Source organism: Pogona vitticeps, chromosome 1, assembly GCF_051106095.1.
Source record: "Pogona vitticeps strain Pit_001003342236 chromosome 1, PviZW2.1, whole genome shotgun sequence".
Taxonomy (NCBI): domain Eukaryota; kingdom Metazoa; phylum Chordata; class Lepidosauria; order Squamata; family Agamidae; genus Pogona; species Pogona vitticeps.
Window position 1 is genome coordinate 28,338,427 of NC_135783.1, and position 16,515 is coordinate 28,354,941.

General features: G+C 40.4%; 1 protein-coding gene across 4 annotated transcripts in view; it reads right to left on the reverse strand.

Annotated features, from left to right (window-relative positions):
- The window catches only part of KCNH1 (potassium voltage-gated channel subfamily H member 1), a 320,211-nt gene that overhangs the window by 219,224 nt on the left and 84,472 nt on the right, over positions 1 to 16,515 (reverse strand). For all 4 annotated transcript variants that reach the window (XR_012083630.2, XM_072989933.2, XM_020794609.3 and 1 more), the window contains exon 6: positions 12,550 to 12,942. Coding sequence is in view for 3 of the 4 variants with exons in the window: in XM_072989933.2 (XP_072846034.2) it covers positions 12,550 to 12,942 (393 nt within the window). In the remaining variant the exon portion in view is untranslated. The remainder of the gene's footprint in view (positions 1 to 12,549; positions 12,943 to 16,515) is intronic.

The window sequence follows — 16,515 nt, forward strand, 5'->3', positions numbered from 1 at the left end:
AAACAGAAACACTGCCTTCTCCTTTCTAATTCATGATTCGTCATAATTATAATTCATCAGGTTTTTGAAAATCATGCTACTTCTGTTGAATGCTTAAGCAAACCATAAAAACCTCCAGGGACCCTTGGTTAATTGTGCACAAGTGGAAGAAAATAATAAGTCAATCAAGCTGAATAATTTGTAGATGCTTAGAAAAATGACCTACATCTATACAATCTTCCGTGCTTGCTAGTGTTAACCATGAAGTCAATAAAAAATGTACACTGAACACTAACCAAATTTCTAAATAAACAGACAATGCTGAGTTGCTGTTGCTTTTAATTTTAGATTCTCGTATTCAACTCATAGCCCCAGGCTTGAAATCACATAAATACAGATAAAATCAACAAAGAATCTCATGGCATTGATTAAAAGACTGGTGAGCTACTACAAAACATATGGCATAATAAATTTTGTTAGTCAACATCACATAGGGCTAGAGATGGACATGAACTTTGGTTTGGATGTTCATGCCAGTTCGTTGGCGTGGCACCACAGGCGCCGTGCGTTCCCTTCCCATCCTCCAACCACCTCTCCCACTCACCCCTGTGTGTGCTGCTCTCCTTCTCCTCTTCGTGTGATTGTCCAGTTGCAGCAGGAGTGTGTGCTTCCCTCCTCCACCTCCTGTGGCACCTGTCCACCCAGATGAAGAGATGGGGCAGGGATTCCTATATCACTGCCTTTGAATGGGTGGCTGCTGGAGGAGGAGGAGAAGACCACACACTCCTGCTGTGTTGGATGACTGCACAAAGAGGAGGAGAAGAGCTGTGCACCTGGCCAGTGAGTGGGAAAGCTTGTTCGGAGGGAGGGGAAACGAGGTTCATAGGACTTTTTGTTATTTTTGTTACAATGCACTAATATGGACATACATGTGTAAAACTCTTTAGTTGAACTCCAAAAGAGTTGTAGACACAGTTATGAAGAGTTGACTCTCCAAAAGGATGTCCAGATTTTCCTTGTGCTGTACACTGTTATTTGTTTGGAATGAAACTGAGAGATGACATACATGACACAAAGGCAATTCGGAAACACTTAAGTTTCTGGATGCCACTAATCCGATAAGGTCTAGAATATGCAATTTTCTAAAGAATTTCTTGACACCGGTAGATGTGCTACAGCATCACAAATATTTTTACTGGGACAAAGCAAGCAATACATTCATAGTATTTATCTACCCCCACACTCATTGTCCTACTCTCCAGAGATCTCAAGTAGGGGTTTGAACCCAAGTTTCCCACATTGCAGTCCAATACTCAGACTCTTGGCCAAGCTGTTTTCCCCTGCTTGCTGTGCCCACCTCTAATAGGAGGACCAGCAACTAAGCAGAGAGACACATTTTATAAGCAAGAAAGTACCAATCAAGTTCAATTGCTGGCACTTCCTCTTTTAAAAAAAGTTAAATGAATCAAAATAATGGAAAATGTGTAAGAGTCCATATCTGTCAGAGCATACAATATGGGGCTACACGAAATTGGGGAGAAACAAATGGCAAATGTGTAAATTAATTATTAATTACATTTATATCCTGGCTTTCATCCAGTGAGCTCAAACTTGCATATGTGGCTCTCTTTCTATCCAGTTTATCCTTACAACAAGGCTTTGAGGTAGATAAGTCTAAGAATGTGTGTTTATAAAATCAAAGATACCCAGTTAGTTTCCTGGCTCTGTGCGAGCCAGAATCTGGATCTCTCCATTCCTAGTCTAATGTTCTAACCATTATAGCAAAGTGCCTTTGAAATAGTTATCTCTGGTATTCTTTGCTGCTTTACTGGTAAAGGTGCATTTTGGTTGTGAAGGGGGTCCCACAGTAATTCATCCTTCAGAGCCTCAAAATGTAGGCCAGGGCCACCAGATGCAACAGAAGGGCTTACATATTTTCATAGATGATAAGAGTAGTCAGGACAGGCCATCTACCATGTTTCCCCAAAAATAAGACAGGGTCTTATATTAATTTTTGCTCCAAAAACTGCATTAGGGCTTATTTTCAGGCGATGTTTTATTTTTTATTTTTATGTACAACAATCTACATTTATTCAAATACTGTACAGTCATGCCATCTGCTTCTGGTTGCTGCACAATGGTGGAGGGTGGGGGTTCACTTAACTGGGGCTTATTTTGGGGTTACTGCTTATATTACGAGCATCATGAAAAATCATACTAGGACTTATTTTCAGGTTAGGTGTTATTTTCAGGGAAACAGGGTAGTAGCCATTTATATTACCTCTAATAGCAGTGGCAACATACAATTCAATTCTGTGTGCTAGAAAACATGAGTAAAAGGATGCTACTGCATCTAGGTTGGTGTTGGGTTTACCCCAACACAACTCCTTCTCTTAGGTTTTGTTCTAAAGCCAAGAGTGCACCATATGCTCTAGCAGTTAATGGCCGCTTGGGAATACACAGTGTAGTACTTGCTATCAAAACATATGCTTTGATTTGATGCAGTTAGATTATTGTTCAAGAATATGAGAGGAGAAGTAACAGACATCAACTTGCAGTGGCATTACCTATTATACAGTCTGGATGTAAATCACTGCAAAAATAACGTAGTGACTGATGAAAGTAATATTTTTTAAAAAAGAAAAAAACCTTAATTTTTATCAAGCAGAACAAAAATCCTTATCTAATCCTCTCAGCGGTTGACAGAATATAAGAAATTTTAGAAAACTATAGGAACAGAAGACTATTTATAGCTTTTCTTGAAACAAATAATACGTAGCAATCCTAAGACAGATTCACAGAAGTTCACATTCCCAAGCAACATTTTCCATAAACAGGATATAGAAATATGTCCCTCTCATTCTTATTGCTATAAACCAGAGACTAAGTTTTGCTCTGATTGTTATTTGTTTTTTTCTGAGCACATTTAATAGGAAAAATGCTTCACACTTCTTGTCTCATTCATCTCTGTCATCTCCAACAACACAGCATGTTATCTTCTCACTTCTAAGATTTTATTTTTCCTTTAGAATTCATTTTCCCCCCAACCCATATGGATTAACATAGTTCAGTTAGATCACTGGATGAAAGAATGGGAAAAGCAAAATGGCAGATGTTGAGAGATAATGGAGTTTGAGGAAATTATAATTCAAAGAGAGAAAGAAAATGATAAGCCAGTGAAAGGGAAGTTGACCAAGATTTATACAATATTGTTAGGGGTAGAAAATTATCAAGAAATTATTAAAATAATATGGGAAAACAGATTTGGTTATGGAAATAAGTACTGACATATGGAATAATACATGGAAAGGAGGATTTTAAAACTGTCAGAGTGAAAGAAATTTTTTACAAATTGGTATGATGGTATTTGACACCTGTAAAATAAAATATTATCATCAGCTGAATAAGAGCAGGCTCCCTTCTCTCCTGCAATCCCTGTGCTACCCAAAAAATTATGCTGCCTTTTGGGAGACACTGAACGCTGTGAGGGGTGGAAAGAAAGTTGTGTCATGCTGCCACTGTCACCAATTTTGGATTAAGATTGGCTTTGTCTGTCTGACCGACTCTCTCACACATGTTTTTTGCTTGTATTATTGTGAAGTTATTACATAAGAAAATTAGTTTTAAATTTTATGATCATTAAAATTTGTTTTTGGTTATATGTTTATCAGGGGCTAGAATTCTATTGGTATTCGTGTAAGGTTTGTAACTTAATGCAGCTAACTGATATGATCCGGAGGTGCAGCTTGGTTGCTTAATTGGGCATGTGATCAGGCATGTGACTGAGAATTACCCTGGCACCTTATCAGCCACCACTAAGATTCTGGTAGTAGGATTTTTTTAAAACTTGGCTGAACTATCAACTGCTGTGGAATTTGTATGGATTGTAAATTGCCTTGAACACAGAAATGTGGAAAAGTAGCATACTAATGAAAAATGACACTGGCAAGAACAATCCAGTTAAAACTTAATTTTTCCACAAAAGATGTAAAAGGACTAGAGACATGGCATAATTTTATTCGTAACCCATGCACAGCACACAGCCATCATACTACCAATCACAGAAGCAGCCTGGCCGGCTCTTCCCCACCTCACCACACAACTGACCACTCTGGCAAGGAAGTGGGATGGGGAGTCTCCTCGTTCAGCTATGGAGTGGTCAGCTGCCTGGGGAGGTGGGGAAGAGCTGGGTGGGCTGCTTCTGTGACTGAAGGTAATGATGAAGAAGATGGCTGTGCTTGCTGTGCAGTGACCCATCAGTGGACTGGCCAGTTCAAGAGGGGAGGGACTGGATTTCTACAGAATCTGTGGTGTTGATATTCATAATTGTATCTCCCAGGGATGCAAATACAAACAGCCCATGTCTAAAAAGAACCTTCATTAATATTTTAATATTAATATTTTTTGTTTTCCCTTGAATTTTAGCAAGGATCATACAGGAATTAATATCAAATCATCAAGAAGAAATAGCAAGGACTAAGCTATTTCTACCACACTTTAGCAATGTAAAGAAGGGGGGGGGGAAGACACTGTCAACACTCTGCTGAGGAATCTGTCCGAGGAAGTGGACTTGTCCACAAAATGTCATGTTAAAATGCAGCAGTTCATCTTTAAGGTGCCACATTTTTATCTTCTTTATTTTTGTCCCTTTTGTTTTTGCATGATATGCTTGTACAGACTGACATTGGGAATCACAGGATCATGTGTGGTCCTCTAAGGCAGTGGTCCCCAACCTTGGGCCTCCAGATGTTCTTGGACTTCAGCTCCCAGAAATTCTGGTCAGGAGAGGTGGTGGTGAAGGCTTCTGGGAGTTGTAGGCTAGGAACATCTGGAGGCCCAAGGTTGGGGACCACTGCTCTAAGGTACAAAAATTTGTCTGTGTGGCTCCTGGGCTTCTAGAAGTTCGCACTGCATTTAAAGTATTTTTGTGGTATTACGGATGCTAATTTCTTGATTGTGAGAGGAAAGCACATTTCACTGACACTTTTTGAAGCAGCTACTGCAATTAGTGACCCTTTTCGTTCCTTTTCCGTTTTGCTCCACTAAATTCAGAGGACATATTTATACATCTCAACCAGCTTGCGTTATGTTTGCATTGTTGAGATTCTGTTACCTGTTCTTTAAAAATCAAATCCTCGCATAGTGAATTGTATTTGCAGTGTTTGTTTTTCAAGACAGCCCCACAGAACTCAAGAGAGTGGTAGGCAAGCCCAAGTGGGTTCTGCCAGAGACCAATGTGACACCACCATAGCCCACCCCAATAAGTTGCTCCCCAGGACCGTGGATGCTGTCCTGGGGATACCAGCCATCTCTGCCTCTATCAAATTGGCAGAATTATATCTCTGCCGCTCAGCAGGTGGTGAGGCACATGCTGCCTCAACGAAGTGATCACAGGACCTGGCTATCAAGACACACACCCCTTTCTAAGTCATTTAAAGTATTGTGCTGACAGTTATTTTCCAAAGTAATGAACAACTTAACAAGATAAATCGCTCTTCTTTGACAAATGATATTACCATATATTATCCCTGGAGTGTAATTTACGCCTTAATTCTTTCAGCTTTATATAGTTTGAGAGGCTTATGTAGGCTGCTTTGCTACGTTCTACCATGCAATAAGTCACGGCAAGTGTTTTTCAAAAGCAGAGGAACCTTGCCAATAACACCTTTGCTTAACTGCAGTTCAGAAAGAATTAATCTTTGTGTTTCTGTGTGCGTAATACGATACAGGGCTGTGAGAACTTTAAAGCTGAGCTGCATCATGCTGGCCTGTTAGCAAGAGTGTGGTGGCCTTGTCATTCAGCAGATTTTGGGAATCATGAAAAGAAGCAAACTGATACGTTTGATATTATTAGCTGGCTGGAAAGCTCAGTGGTTTAGGCACCAGTCTGCAGAGCCAGAGATTGGGATCTTGATCCCTCACTATGCCTTGTAGAGGAACAGCCAGGTTTTGTAGCCTTGGGCAAGCTGCACAGCCCCAGGATGCTCCCAGAAGAAAGGAATGGTAAACCACTTTTGAGTATTCTCTATCTAGAAAATGGTGGAAAGGGTCACCATAAATCAGAATTGACTTTTCGGTATGCAATTATTATTATTGTATTTTCACTGCCTGGGAAGGAGAGAAGCACTTATGGGATCTTCTCCTAGAGCAAAGTAATTTGACTGGCTTTCAGTACTATGGACTATATCTACTAACCCCAATTGGAGTAGACCCACTGAATCAATAAGATTTTCTTGCCATATAGTAACTGATTCAATGGATTTAGTTGTGTGACTTTTGACTTTTGTTACAGAGGCACAACTGATTGCTATGCCTTGGACAGCAAAATTTCTTGACCTGACCATGCAACAATTTGGCTATACGCATGGACCTTGCCAACAGATTTGAAGTACATGATTGCTGGGGCAAAAGGGGAACTGCAAGAAGATTTTTTTCCCCTTACACCTTGGGGTGTAACTAGCCCCCATGGAGTATCCTGTCAGGGACAGCTTAGCAATCCCAGAACACTGAAGTGCTTTACAATATAGGTCCAAGTTTTGCTTTTTGTCATCCACTTTGGAGAAGATGATTCATTAAACAAAATAAGGCTGCTGATTTACCGATATGATGCTCCTGTTGCTTAAAAAAAAAATCTGTAATGCCTTCTGCAGGTGTGTTTTGAGACCTCACAAAAGCATGTTCTGCCCAAAGCACATATCTTCGCATAAAATATGGAATTGTTCTTTAATGATGTTGCTGTATAATAGAATTTTAGCCCTTGCAAGACAGGCAGGGAGAGGTAAAGTTCATTTCTACAAGTAAATATCTACCCATATCATTATAGGAGATAATCCTATTAACAAGGCCTTGGAGTCAATATAACGTATTGTCCATTCTGTTATATTGTATTGTCCACAAAGCTTGCAATAACTCATTCAAGAATCCATTGCATCTCTGCTCCCTGCTCAGATATCAAACTCAACCATTTTCCCTTTCTCACACACATAACATTCATTTCCATAGCTTAAGGGGGTGTTGTTTATTTGCTCACTTGTCTGTTGGCTCTGCTTCTTCTTCATTACAGTATTTTAGATCAGAAGCTAAATATCTTTCTTGCCCAACATCAAATGCTTAATCCATCTGATTAAGCAAACGTCACTGCATTTATATTTAATACCTCTCCCCTGCAGTTCTTTGAGCAGGCACGTTTCTGCCATCATGACTAATAAGAATGAAAAATGGTGCTCAATTTAGCTAACATCATCAAGTCATTAATTAGCATGGCTCATGTCAGAGCAGTCAGAGTTTAAACTTTTTTGTTGTTCTTTTAATCAACCTGCACACAGTGAACTGGATACAGACTTAATTGTGTTTATAGTAGATTTACCTCACCTCAGTGTAATAAACTCTAACCATGACTAAATCTGGATTAGAGATTGGATCTCTCCTCTGCCCCATGTAGTCTAGTACTAATTTTTCTATGCTCTGGTTTGAATCCATTAAAGGAGTGGTTCCCAAGTAGAGTTGGGCATGAACCTCAGTTTGGAGGTTTGTACTGGTTCATCAGTGTGGCACCACAGGTGCTGCACATTCCCTTCCACCACCCCCTTGACTCACTGGCCGGTGTGTGCTGCTCTTTCCCTCCTCTTCATATGATTGTCCAGTGACAGCAGGAGAACGTGATTCCATTGTCTGCCTCCTCCAGCAGCTGCTCTCTTAAGACAAGGGGATTCCTGTACTGCTACCTTTGAGTGGGCAGCTGCTGGAAGAGGCAGAGGAGGAAAGCACATCCTCTGCTGTGACTGGACGATCATACAAAGGAAAGAGCAGTGCATACTGGCTAGTCAGTGGGGGAGCCGGCAGGGAGAGAAGGAACACACGGCATCTCTGGTGTGCACTGAAGTTCATGTTCACCTCTATTCCTAACCTTTTTCAATTCGCAACCCCTTTTATAATAGCCAAGTAACCTGTGAACCGCCTATCACGTGTGTATAAAAAGACATTTTAATGCGGTAAAGTCATCCCTTCTCAGACAGTAGAGGCTCCTTTCTCCCCCAAAGGGCTTGTTTCTCATAAATATACACACAAATTAACTTTAATGCCCTACTCTGAAAGCTCAAGGAAAAAAATTATATAACAAGGATTACGACATATATAAGGTGACCTCCGACCCCCTGGAAAACACTCTATCACACCCCCTTAGGCAGGGGTGGGCAATTAATTTCTATAGAGGGGCCACATGAAAGATTGGAATTGTGTTTGGGGGCTGAACCAACTTTACTTAAAAATACTGTAAAATGATGCAGTGATGTTATGATTCTTTTTATTTTAAACTTGTTAATCTTCACAAAAACTAAAGAGTTTTTTTGCGGTATGTTAAAGATAAGCAACTGATCAACTTTAGACAAAAAGCTATAAATGGTTTTGATTTTCAAAACTGTCCGCGGGCTGGGCAGGAGTGGCTCGCGGGCCGTATGTGGCCCTCAGGCCGCACTTTGCCCAGGTCTGCCCTTAGGGGTCATGATCCCTAGGTTATGAAACACTGCATTAAAGGTTTCTACTGAGGAAAAACAATGGTCCTCAAAGTGATGTCCTCTCATGTCCTCTGACTAATGTGCAGACTGTTTCTTCCCATACAAATAAAAAATAAACCTAATTAACAGGAACTCCTATAGGGCATTTGTGGATTGTTTCACACACCCAACACTACTGTGCCAGGGCACCATATTCTACTAATTTTGCAATCCAAAAGCTTAACTCTTCCAACACCATGAGTGAACCCAGAAACAGATGAAAGAAACAGGAGACTAATCGGTGAACTTAGCCCATGTGTCAGGCGTGAGCAGTGCAATAAACCAACCAGAGGCAACTGGCTCAGAAACCCATTCCAAAACTGAATGTCAGCTGTTCAGATTGCAGCTGCCATAGTTGCTGCTCCAAGTGAATGTGGCAGAGACTGCTACAAAGCATAGAATGGGCACAACCACCATAGGAAAGGGAAACCAAAAAAAGATTCTAGTCTTAAGCTTTTACTCTACATTTTGAGCATCATCCACCAATGGAAAATGACATATGAAAAAGACAGATGGTGGTGAAGCCAAATGAAATACAAATATATTTAAAACAGACCTTGGAATGTTGCTTTTGACAAAGACCTCAATGTATTTACTCATTATTTTCTCCAGTCAAAAGTTTATTGTTAGAGAGAGTTCCATGCAATCTGAGGTACATACAGTATTAACAGTTGTAACAGAAACACCAGAAAAATTCTCTCTGGTGCCCTCTAGTGCCTAAATCTAATATTGCACCTTGAAAAAAACAAAAACAAAAACAACAAAAGACGAAAGGTATTTTGAAACAAAAGCATCGATATCTGTGTTGGCACAAAACAAATTCCACACTCCACACAAAGGTGATATTTTTATAAGGCAGCTGAAATGCTACAAGAAAGAGTGTGCAGAGGAACACAAAATTGCCCAAGTTTCCCAGAATACACTTTGTTCATTAGGCATGAATACATTATACCTTATACCAGTGGTTCTTAACCTTTGTTACTCAGATGTTTTTGAACTGCAACTCCCAGAAACCCCAGTCAGCACAGCTGGTGGTGAAGGCTTCTGGGAGTTGCAGTCCAAAACTCCTGAGTAACCCAAGGTTAAGAACCAGTGCCTTATATTAAGGTATAAACCTTAGAATGATGAAAAAGACACTTAGGATTTATATGAAAATCATCTAAAAGTTAATTTTTTAAAAAAAATCAAAATTTCTAAAAATGTTCCTTAAAAATGACTTTCCCGAGTAATGAGGAAATGTTACTTACTACATCAATAGAGCAACTTTGTTTCTGGTGGTCACATTGTAACCTCACTATACCCTTGCCACCCCTACGAAAGTAACTAGTTACCAATAACTGAATTCCTTGTAACTTGTCAGTTCCAAGCTGATTTAAAGCTTTATTAGAGTCTGAAATTAAAACTGATGGGATAAACTATACAGCACATAGCATCATTCACAAGTCTTCACAAAGAACAAGTGGGAAAGACCTTACAAGATACTACAGCTAGGTTTAAAAAGCAGGCCCAGATGTTCTGCACCACCATGTTACTCCTGCTGTAAATTAGTGCCAAGAAGATAATTTCCTCCCCATGTATTAACATTAAAAAAAATAATACTCAGTGAAACCCAGAAATACACAGTGCAAATAAGTGCAAACTCCTGGGCATCATCTGTGCCCCTGATCCCCAAGGGGTTCCCCGCCATGCTGAGTGCTGGCACAAGGGCTGGACACACAACTACTAAAGAGAACCAGTCAGTTTTCGAGTGAGGAGCGAATGATCCACAAGGTTTTTCACTTCTATGTTACAGATACCACAGATGACCATAAAATGAGTCCTAGATCAGATGAAATCTGAGCTCTCACCAGAAGTGAAAATCGCTGAACTGGGACTATTGCACTTTGCAAGATTCACTGGAAAAATGGAAAGCAGGAGGAAAAGAAGACCGAGTATTAAATCGAGTGACTCCTCGCCAACCTAGCAGTTCAAAATCATGCAAATGATTTTGGTGGGAAGGTAAAACGGTGTTCCCTAGTCACGCTGGCCATGTGACAATGGAAACAGTCTTTGGACAAGCGCTGGCTCTATGGCTTAAAAACGGGATGAGCACCACCCCCTAGAGTGGGACACAACTGGACTTAAAATGTCAAGAGGAACCTTTACCTTTTTTTTTACCCTGTACAAAGAATGACTAGATCCCAACCAAATTACTCCGCTTGCACCTGCTGTGATGTTGCAATGTAATAAAAAATGAGCTGTAATTGAGAAGGCAGTTCCCTTGTACGGTGGGTCTAATGAAGAGGAAAACACCAAAGAGAGACAAATGTGATTTTATGGCTCTTAACTCATTTGATTAGTATGATTGAAACTTGTGTCACCTTCCCTTCTGGCCATTCTACATTCTCAATAGCCCTTTTCCCAGATGCAAGTATGATACCCTATTACTAAGAGCAGCAGCTTTCAGATTTTTAAAAGAAAGTCTTCTCAGACTTGACAGAATCCATCTGCATATCAAGTTTAACAATGTCAGTGTAGTTACCTTATCATCAAAACCACAAGTCAGCTGGCATAACGTACAGCCATGATGAAGGGTATGGAAATAGAAACATGTGCTGAGTTTAGCTCCCAGGCAATGAAAAACAGGGAGAGCAGATTTGTCCCAGAAGTGAACTCAACTCATTCTTATCATATGCAAATACAAAATTTTGATAATTGTCTCTTCCCTTCCAAGAGCTTGAATTTTTTTACTTTTTTGGATGACATATTCCAGAATCCCCTAGTCAGCATATTGAATACATTGGGGTTAATACAATAATACTGATCCCTCTATCCATGGGATGAGTATCCACTGATTCATTCATGTGCTGCCTGAAAATACTAAATCAAAAATCCCAGAAATATTTATACATATTTCCAGTGTATATTTAACAAAACTGGCCACTAGAGGGAGCCAGAGATCATGTGATGTATAGCATTCCATACATGTGTGTTTTTCTGCATTTGCACAGGGGTTTGCAACTGATCCTCTGTGGATATTGCAGTCCTACTGTAATTCCAGTCTAAGTTAAGTATCAATTGTAACATATTATTTATAAAATGGGAGTAATAATTATGGTTTATTGTTAACATATGTGGTTCATGAAATTTAAGCTCAGGTTTGTTTCTGTGGCTCCTTGAACTTGAATCACCCTTTGTTTTACTTATATATATATATATGCATTGGTAAAATTTAAAAAATAAGTTCATACTTCATCACAAGTCTTCAATCCGGAACTGAAAGCAGAACTTTCAGAGAGCAGTGTCAGGTTGTTTCAACAACAAGAAAAACAAAATGCAAAGCAAAAACAAAGAGGATCACAATATCATTAGGAGTAAGAAATCAACTTCAAGATGAGCGGTTCTGCATCTGAAGAAATAGATTACATAAAAGCCTGAAATAGATGTTTTTAACATGCATAACAAGAATAAGGACAAGTTTCATATATTCTTTCAGATATGCATGAGTTTCAAGTTGACCAACTTTCTCTAGTTTTGAAGATCAGTTCCCCTTTCCAAACATAAAAAATGGATGGGCAACTTGCTAGCACTGGATGTTGGAATACCATCCGGCTCTTTCCTAGCATGTTTGTCCCCAGGATTCAGCAGCAGCCATCAAGACTGCAACTGCAGTGATATTTTGTAATTCAGAATGGTGCCAAAGTACTCTTCCATACCACAGAGCCCTGCAAACAGACACAGCGTCTTTTTCCCTTTGGGAAGAGAAGGGAGGGGTGGGAAGGAGGAGAAGTGGTCTTTCTATTGTGCCATCGATCACACAGGATCGCACTACATCAACAGCCAATTCCCTGTGAGAAAGCATATTACTGTTTTTGTGGAAAATGACTGTGAAATCATTCACTTCTTCAGAATATAATCAGTTAGGAGCTGACCTATCGAAGATAATAAGGCATATGCAGATACAGAGCAACAGCTAATATGAACCCTCTTTTCGTCAATACTTTAAAAAATCTAGGAAAACAAGAACTCTCAAACTCACCTCATCGACATTCTCAAATGCATTGATCACATCGTATGGCAAACAAGACAGAAGATCAATTACAAACCAGGTCTTCAAGTAATTCATGCGGATCAGTTTTGGGTCGGAGATCACCTCTCCAGCTGGCCCAACAAATGTGGTGTGGAAATTTAGCACAATGTCCACTAGAAAAATGACATCCACAATGCTGTCCACTACCAGCCAGGCCACGTTGTTTTGCTTGGTTTTAAATGAGACGTTGTAAGGAACCAAAATAGCAGTATAGAAGGTTAAAATCAGGATGACCCAATCCCAAGTAGTCTTAAAAACACAATAATGTAAAATGATATGTGGTGGGGTCTTTGGTGCCTCTTGCTTGTACTGTGGAAGGATTTCAGAACCCAGCTGCAGGACCTGTAGAAATGGAAAACAACAAGGAAAATGTCTTTTTTACTATGGAAAACAAAACTTTCACATCCATATACAATTTATTTATTTTTATAGGCCATCTTTCCTTAAAGGTTTGAGATGGCTTGGATTGTGCTTGAAGAAGGATGTAGACCTTTGTTCCCAATGAAATCAGTAGCCGTCTTTAGCTGTTTCATGAAAGGGTTAAGGAAACATGAGAAGACAAGGATGTACTTTTCCAGCTCACAAGTGGAGTGTTATAGCATCTTCTAGGTATGAAGTACAGTGGTGCCCCGGTTGACGACGATAATCCGTTCCAGCAAAATCGCTGTAGAGCGAAATCGTCAAGCGAAATAAAAAACCCCATTGAAATGCATTGAAAACTGGTCAATGTGTTCCAATGGGGAAAATACTTCACCATCCAGTGAAGATCCTCCATAGGGCAGCCATTTTCCGGTGCCTGTATAGCGAAGAATCCGCCCTGAACACAGCAGGGAGCCATTTTGAAAACCCAACGATCAGCTGTTTTTGATCATTGTTAAGTGAAAAATCGGTTCCCGAAGCAGGGAACCAATGTCGTTAAATGAAAATCGCCCGTGGAATCATTGTTTTGTGATCACAATAGCGATAGCAAAAACATCGTCAAGCAATTTCATCATATAACGAGGTAATTGTCAAGCGGGGAACCACTGTATATCTATACAACAGGGAATCCTGAATTTCCAGAATTTCAGATCACACAGAGATCTCTTCTTCAGATTTCAATTCTCCACAGGATGGAGTGGGCATAGCTAGCACACTCTGTCCCTCACATATTTATTCCGTCCTCTTACTGATACCTAAAATACTGAGTTTTACTGAGCTTCTGTTGTATGGAACAGTTCACTACTATAGTAATGTACATTGTGTTCCTTGCTTAGGTGTTGCAGTTGCACAACAGTGATCTCCATAATGAAAATGACCTCCAGTGCTTGCATAAGTAGCACAGTCCCATACTACTGTTGTTGTGGGTAACCCATCGCTGGAGGTTTTCAAGAAAAGATTGGAGAGTCATCTGTCTGGGATGGTATGAGGTTGGGATGGTATGAGGTCTCCTGCCTTTGGCAGGGGGTTGGACTAGAAGACCTGCAAGGCCTGTCCAACCCTATGACGATTCTATGATTCTTCTGCACTGCCAGGACTTTCAGTGGAAGCTCCATAAGATTCCATTTTAAATGATTATGAAAAGTTAGGATCTTTTCTATGATTCGATTAAAAAGCAAATCATTGTGTCTGTCTTTACTTTCTCCACAAACACAACTATGTGAACTTCCAGAACCTGTGGAAAGTAAGTTTTAATAAGAAATAGAAGTTTATGGAGGAATTCTTTCATTAAGCCATGTTGCCAAGCAAGGATGAAATTCAGTTCTTTTTTAATTGCTTATCAGATCACACTTTAAAAAACTGGTGTCACACTTAATTCCACAGTAATCAGACTTTATGATGTATTCAAGGCCAGCCTTACTGTTAGCTCCATTGAACCAGTTGCCTCAGACAACAGGACCACAACCTCCCACTATCCAGTCCAGCAAATATACATCAAACGACCCTTTCCCCACTTCTAGCCTCCTCCCATAATGGCACAACCCCAAGAGAAACAAGAGACAGTGATCATTGCATTTGCACAAACACGGGCCTTAGGCTCCACAGACACAGTTCCTTCTCATGAATTAGGGTCCCAAGGGGCTCTGTGGAACCATGATCTCTAGGGCTGACACAGCTACCTCAGTGATACCCTCCCACACTACTTTGGTCTGGAGACTCCATCAGAAGCAACATTTGTGAAACTGACTCAGCATAAGTGGATGAGGGCAAATGGACTGAGTGTGAATCCAGACAAGACAGAAATCTTGCGCATGGGCTGCCCTGGTGTCAGTGGGTTGGGAAACTCCCTCTCCTTTTGGGGAGTGACTCTTCCCAGGAAGAGTGAGGTTTGCAGCTTGGGCATCTGCCTGGACCCGGATCTCACCATGGAAACCCAGGTGGCATCTGTGGTCCGGGCAGCCCATTTCCATTTTCAGAGGATTGCCCAGCTGCGTCCCTGTCTAGAGGTGGGGGCACTCACAGCACTGATTCATGCCCTCGTAATCTCAAGAATAGACTACTGCAGTGCTCTCTACATGGGGCTACCCTTGAGGCTGCTGCGGAGACTTCAACTGGTCCAAAATTTGGCAGCCAGATTAATAACTGGGGTGAAGAAATTCCAGCACATCTCCCCCATTCTGGCTGCCCTTCATTGGCTACCAGTTCTTTACCGCATCAACTTCAAGGTTATGATGATAACACTCAGGACCCCGGTACCTATCAGAATGCCTGCTCCCAGCCAGAGCTGTCCATGATACCTGTTCCTCACAGGCAGGGCAGTTGAGGGCATTGACCCCGAAGGAGGCCCAGAGGGAAAGAACAAGAAACTGGGCCTTCTCGGCAGTTCCCCCTCCCCCCATGGAACAACCTGCCCATTGAGATCCACCTGGCACCCTCCCTGGATGGGTTCAAAACAGCATTGAAGACCTGGCTCTTCTGTCAGGCTTTCTTGGAACGTTAAGATCTCGGTCTCCCTTTTAACCTCCTTTTTGTCATCTTCTCCATCACCTTTTTTACCACCTTCATTGCCAGATGATGCAGGGTACAAATTCATTCATTCATTCATTCATTCATTCATTCATTCATTCATTCATTCATTCATTCATTCATTCATTCATTCATTCATTCATTCAAGAAAGAAAGAAAGAAAGAAAGAAAGAAAGAAAGAAAGAAAGAAAGAAAGAAAGAAAGAAAGAAAGAAAGAAAGAAAGCTGGCCCCAGGTTCCTGGAAGCAATTCTGTTACTGCTTCCTCTTGTAGAGTCATGTGCTGTTGGAAAGAGATCAGAAAGGGAAAGAAGGAATTCAATGTCTATGTGTGGTTGGGGGGATAGCTCTACATGACCTGGAGTGTGACTTTTTCCTACTACAGCTGACAAGCAAGCTTGGTCTTAGTATACTGCACTAAATGAGGCATTTTAAGAAGTACAGAGATTAATGGCAGTGGATTCAGAAAAAGGAAATGGTTTGTGTTATAGAAAACAAACTTTCTAACTAAAGGCAATGATTAAAAAAATGCAATTTTTAAAAAAGGAACTCACTGCATTACTCCTTATTTTTCAGCAACCAGACTGTCATTACCACTATCACTGGATTGGTTCCACAAGTAATGCATTGTGTGGCATGCTATTAACATGTTGCATTGCCATTACCAGCAGACCAGGAAAAAGTGCAATGGAATACACTGTAGTGTCTAATTATGATATTGCATCTTGTAAATATACAAAAGAAAAGCAGGGAATATCCTCCTTTCTATGCAGGGTCTATAAGAGAAATCTGGAAATTCCTGCTAAAAATGCCTCTAAAAATGCTTATAAAATGCACATCCAAAGTAGCTTTAGAAAGGAAGTTAAAAAAAATTGCACCTATCAGTTATTTTGTAACTACCTTTTACATTACTTTTGCTATAATGGTGGAACTACTAATTACATTACTAATTACATAACTGTAACTAGTTA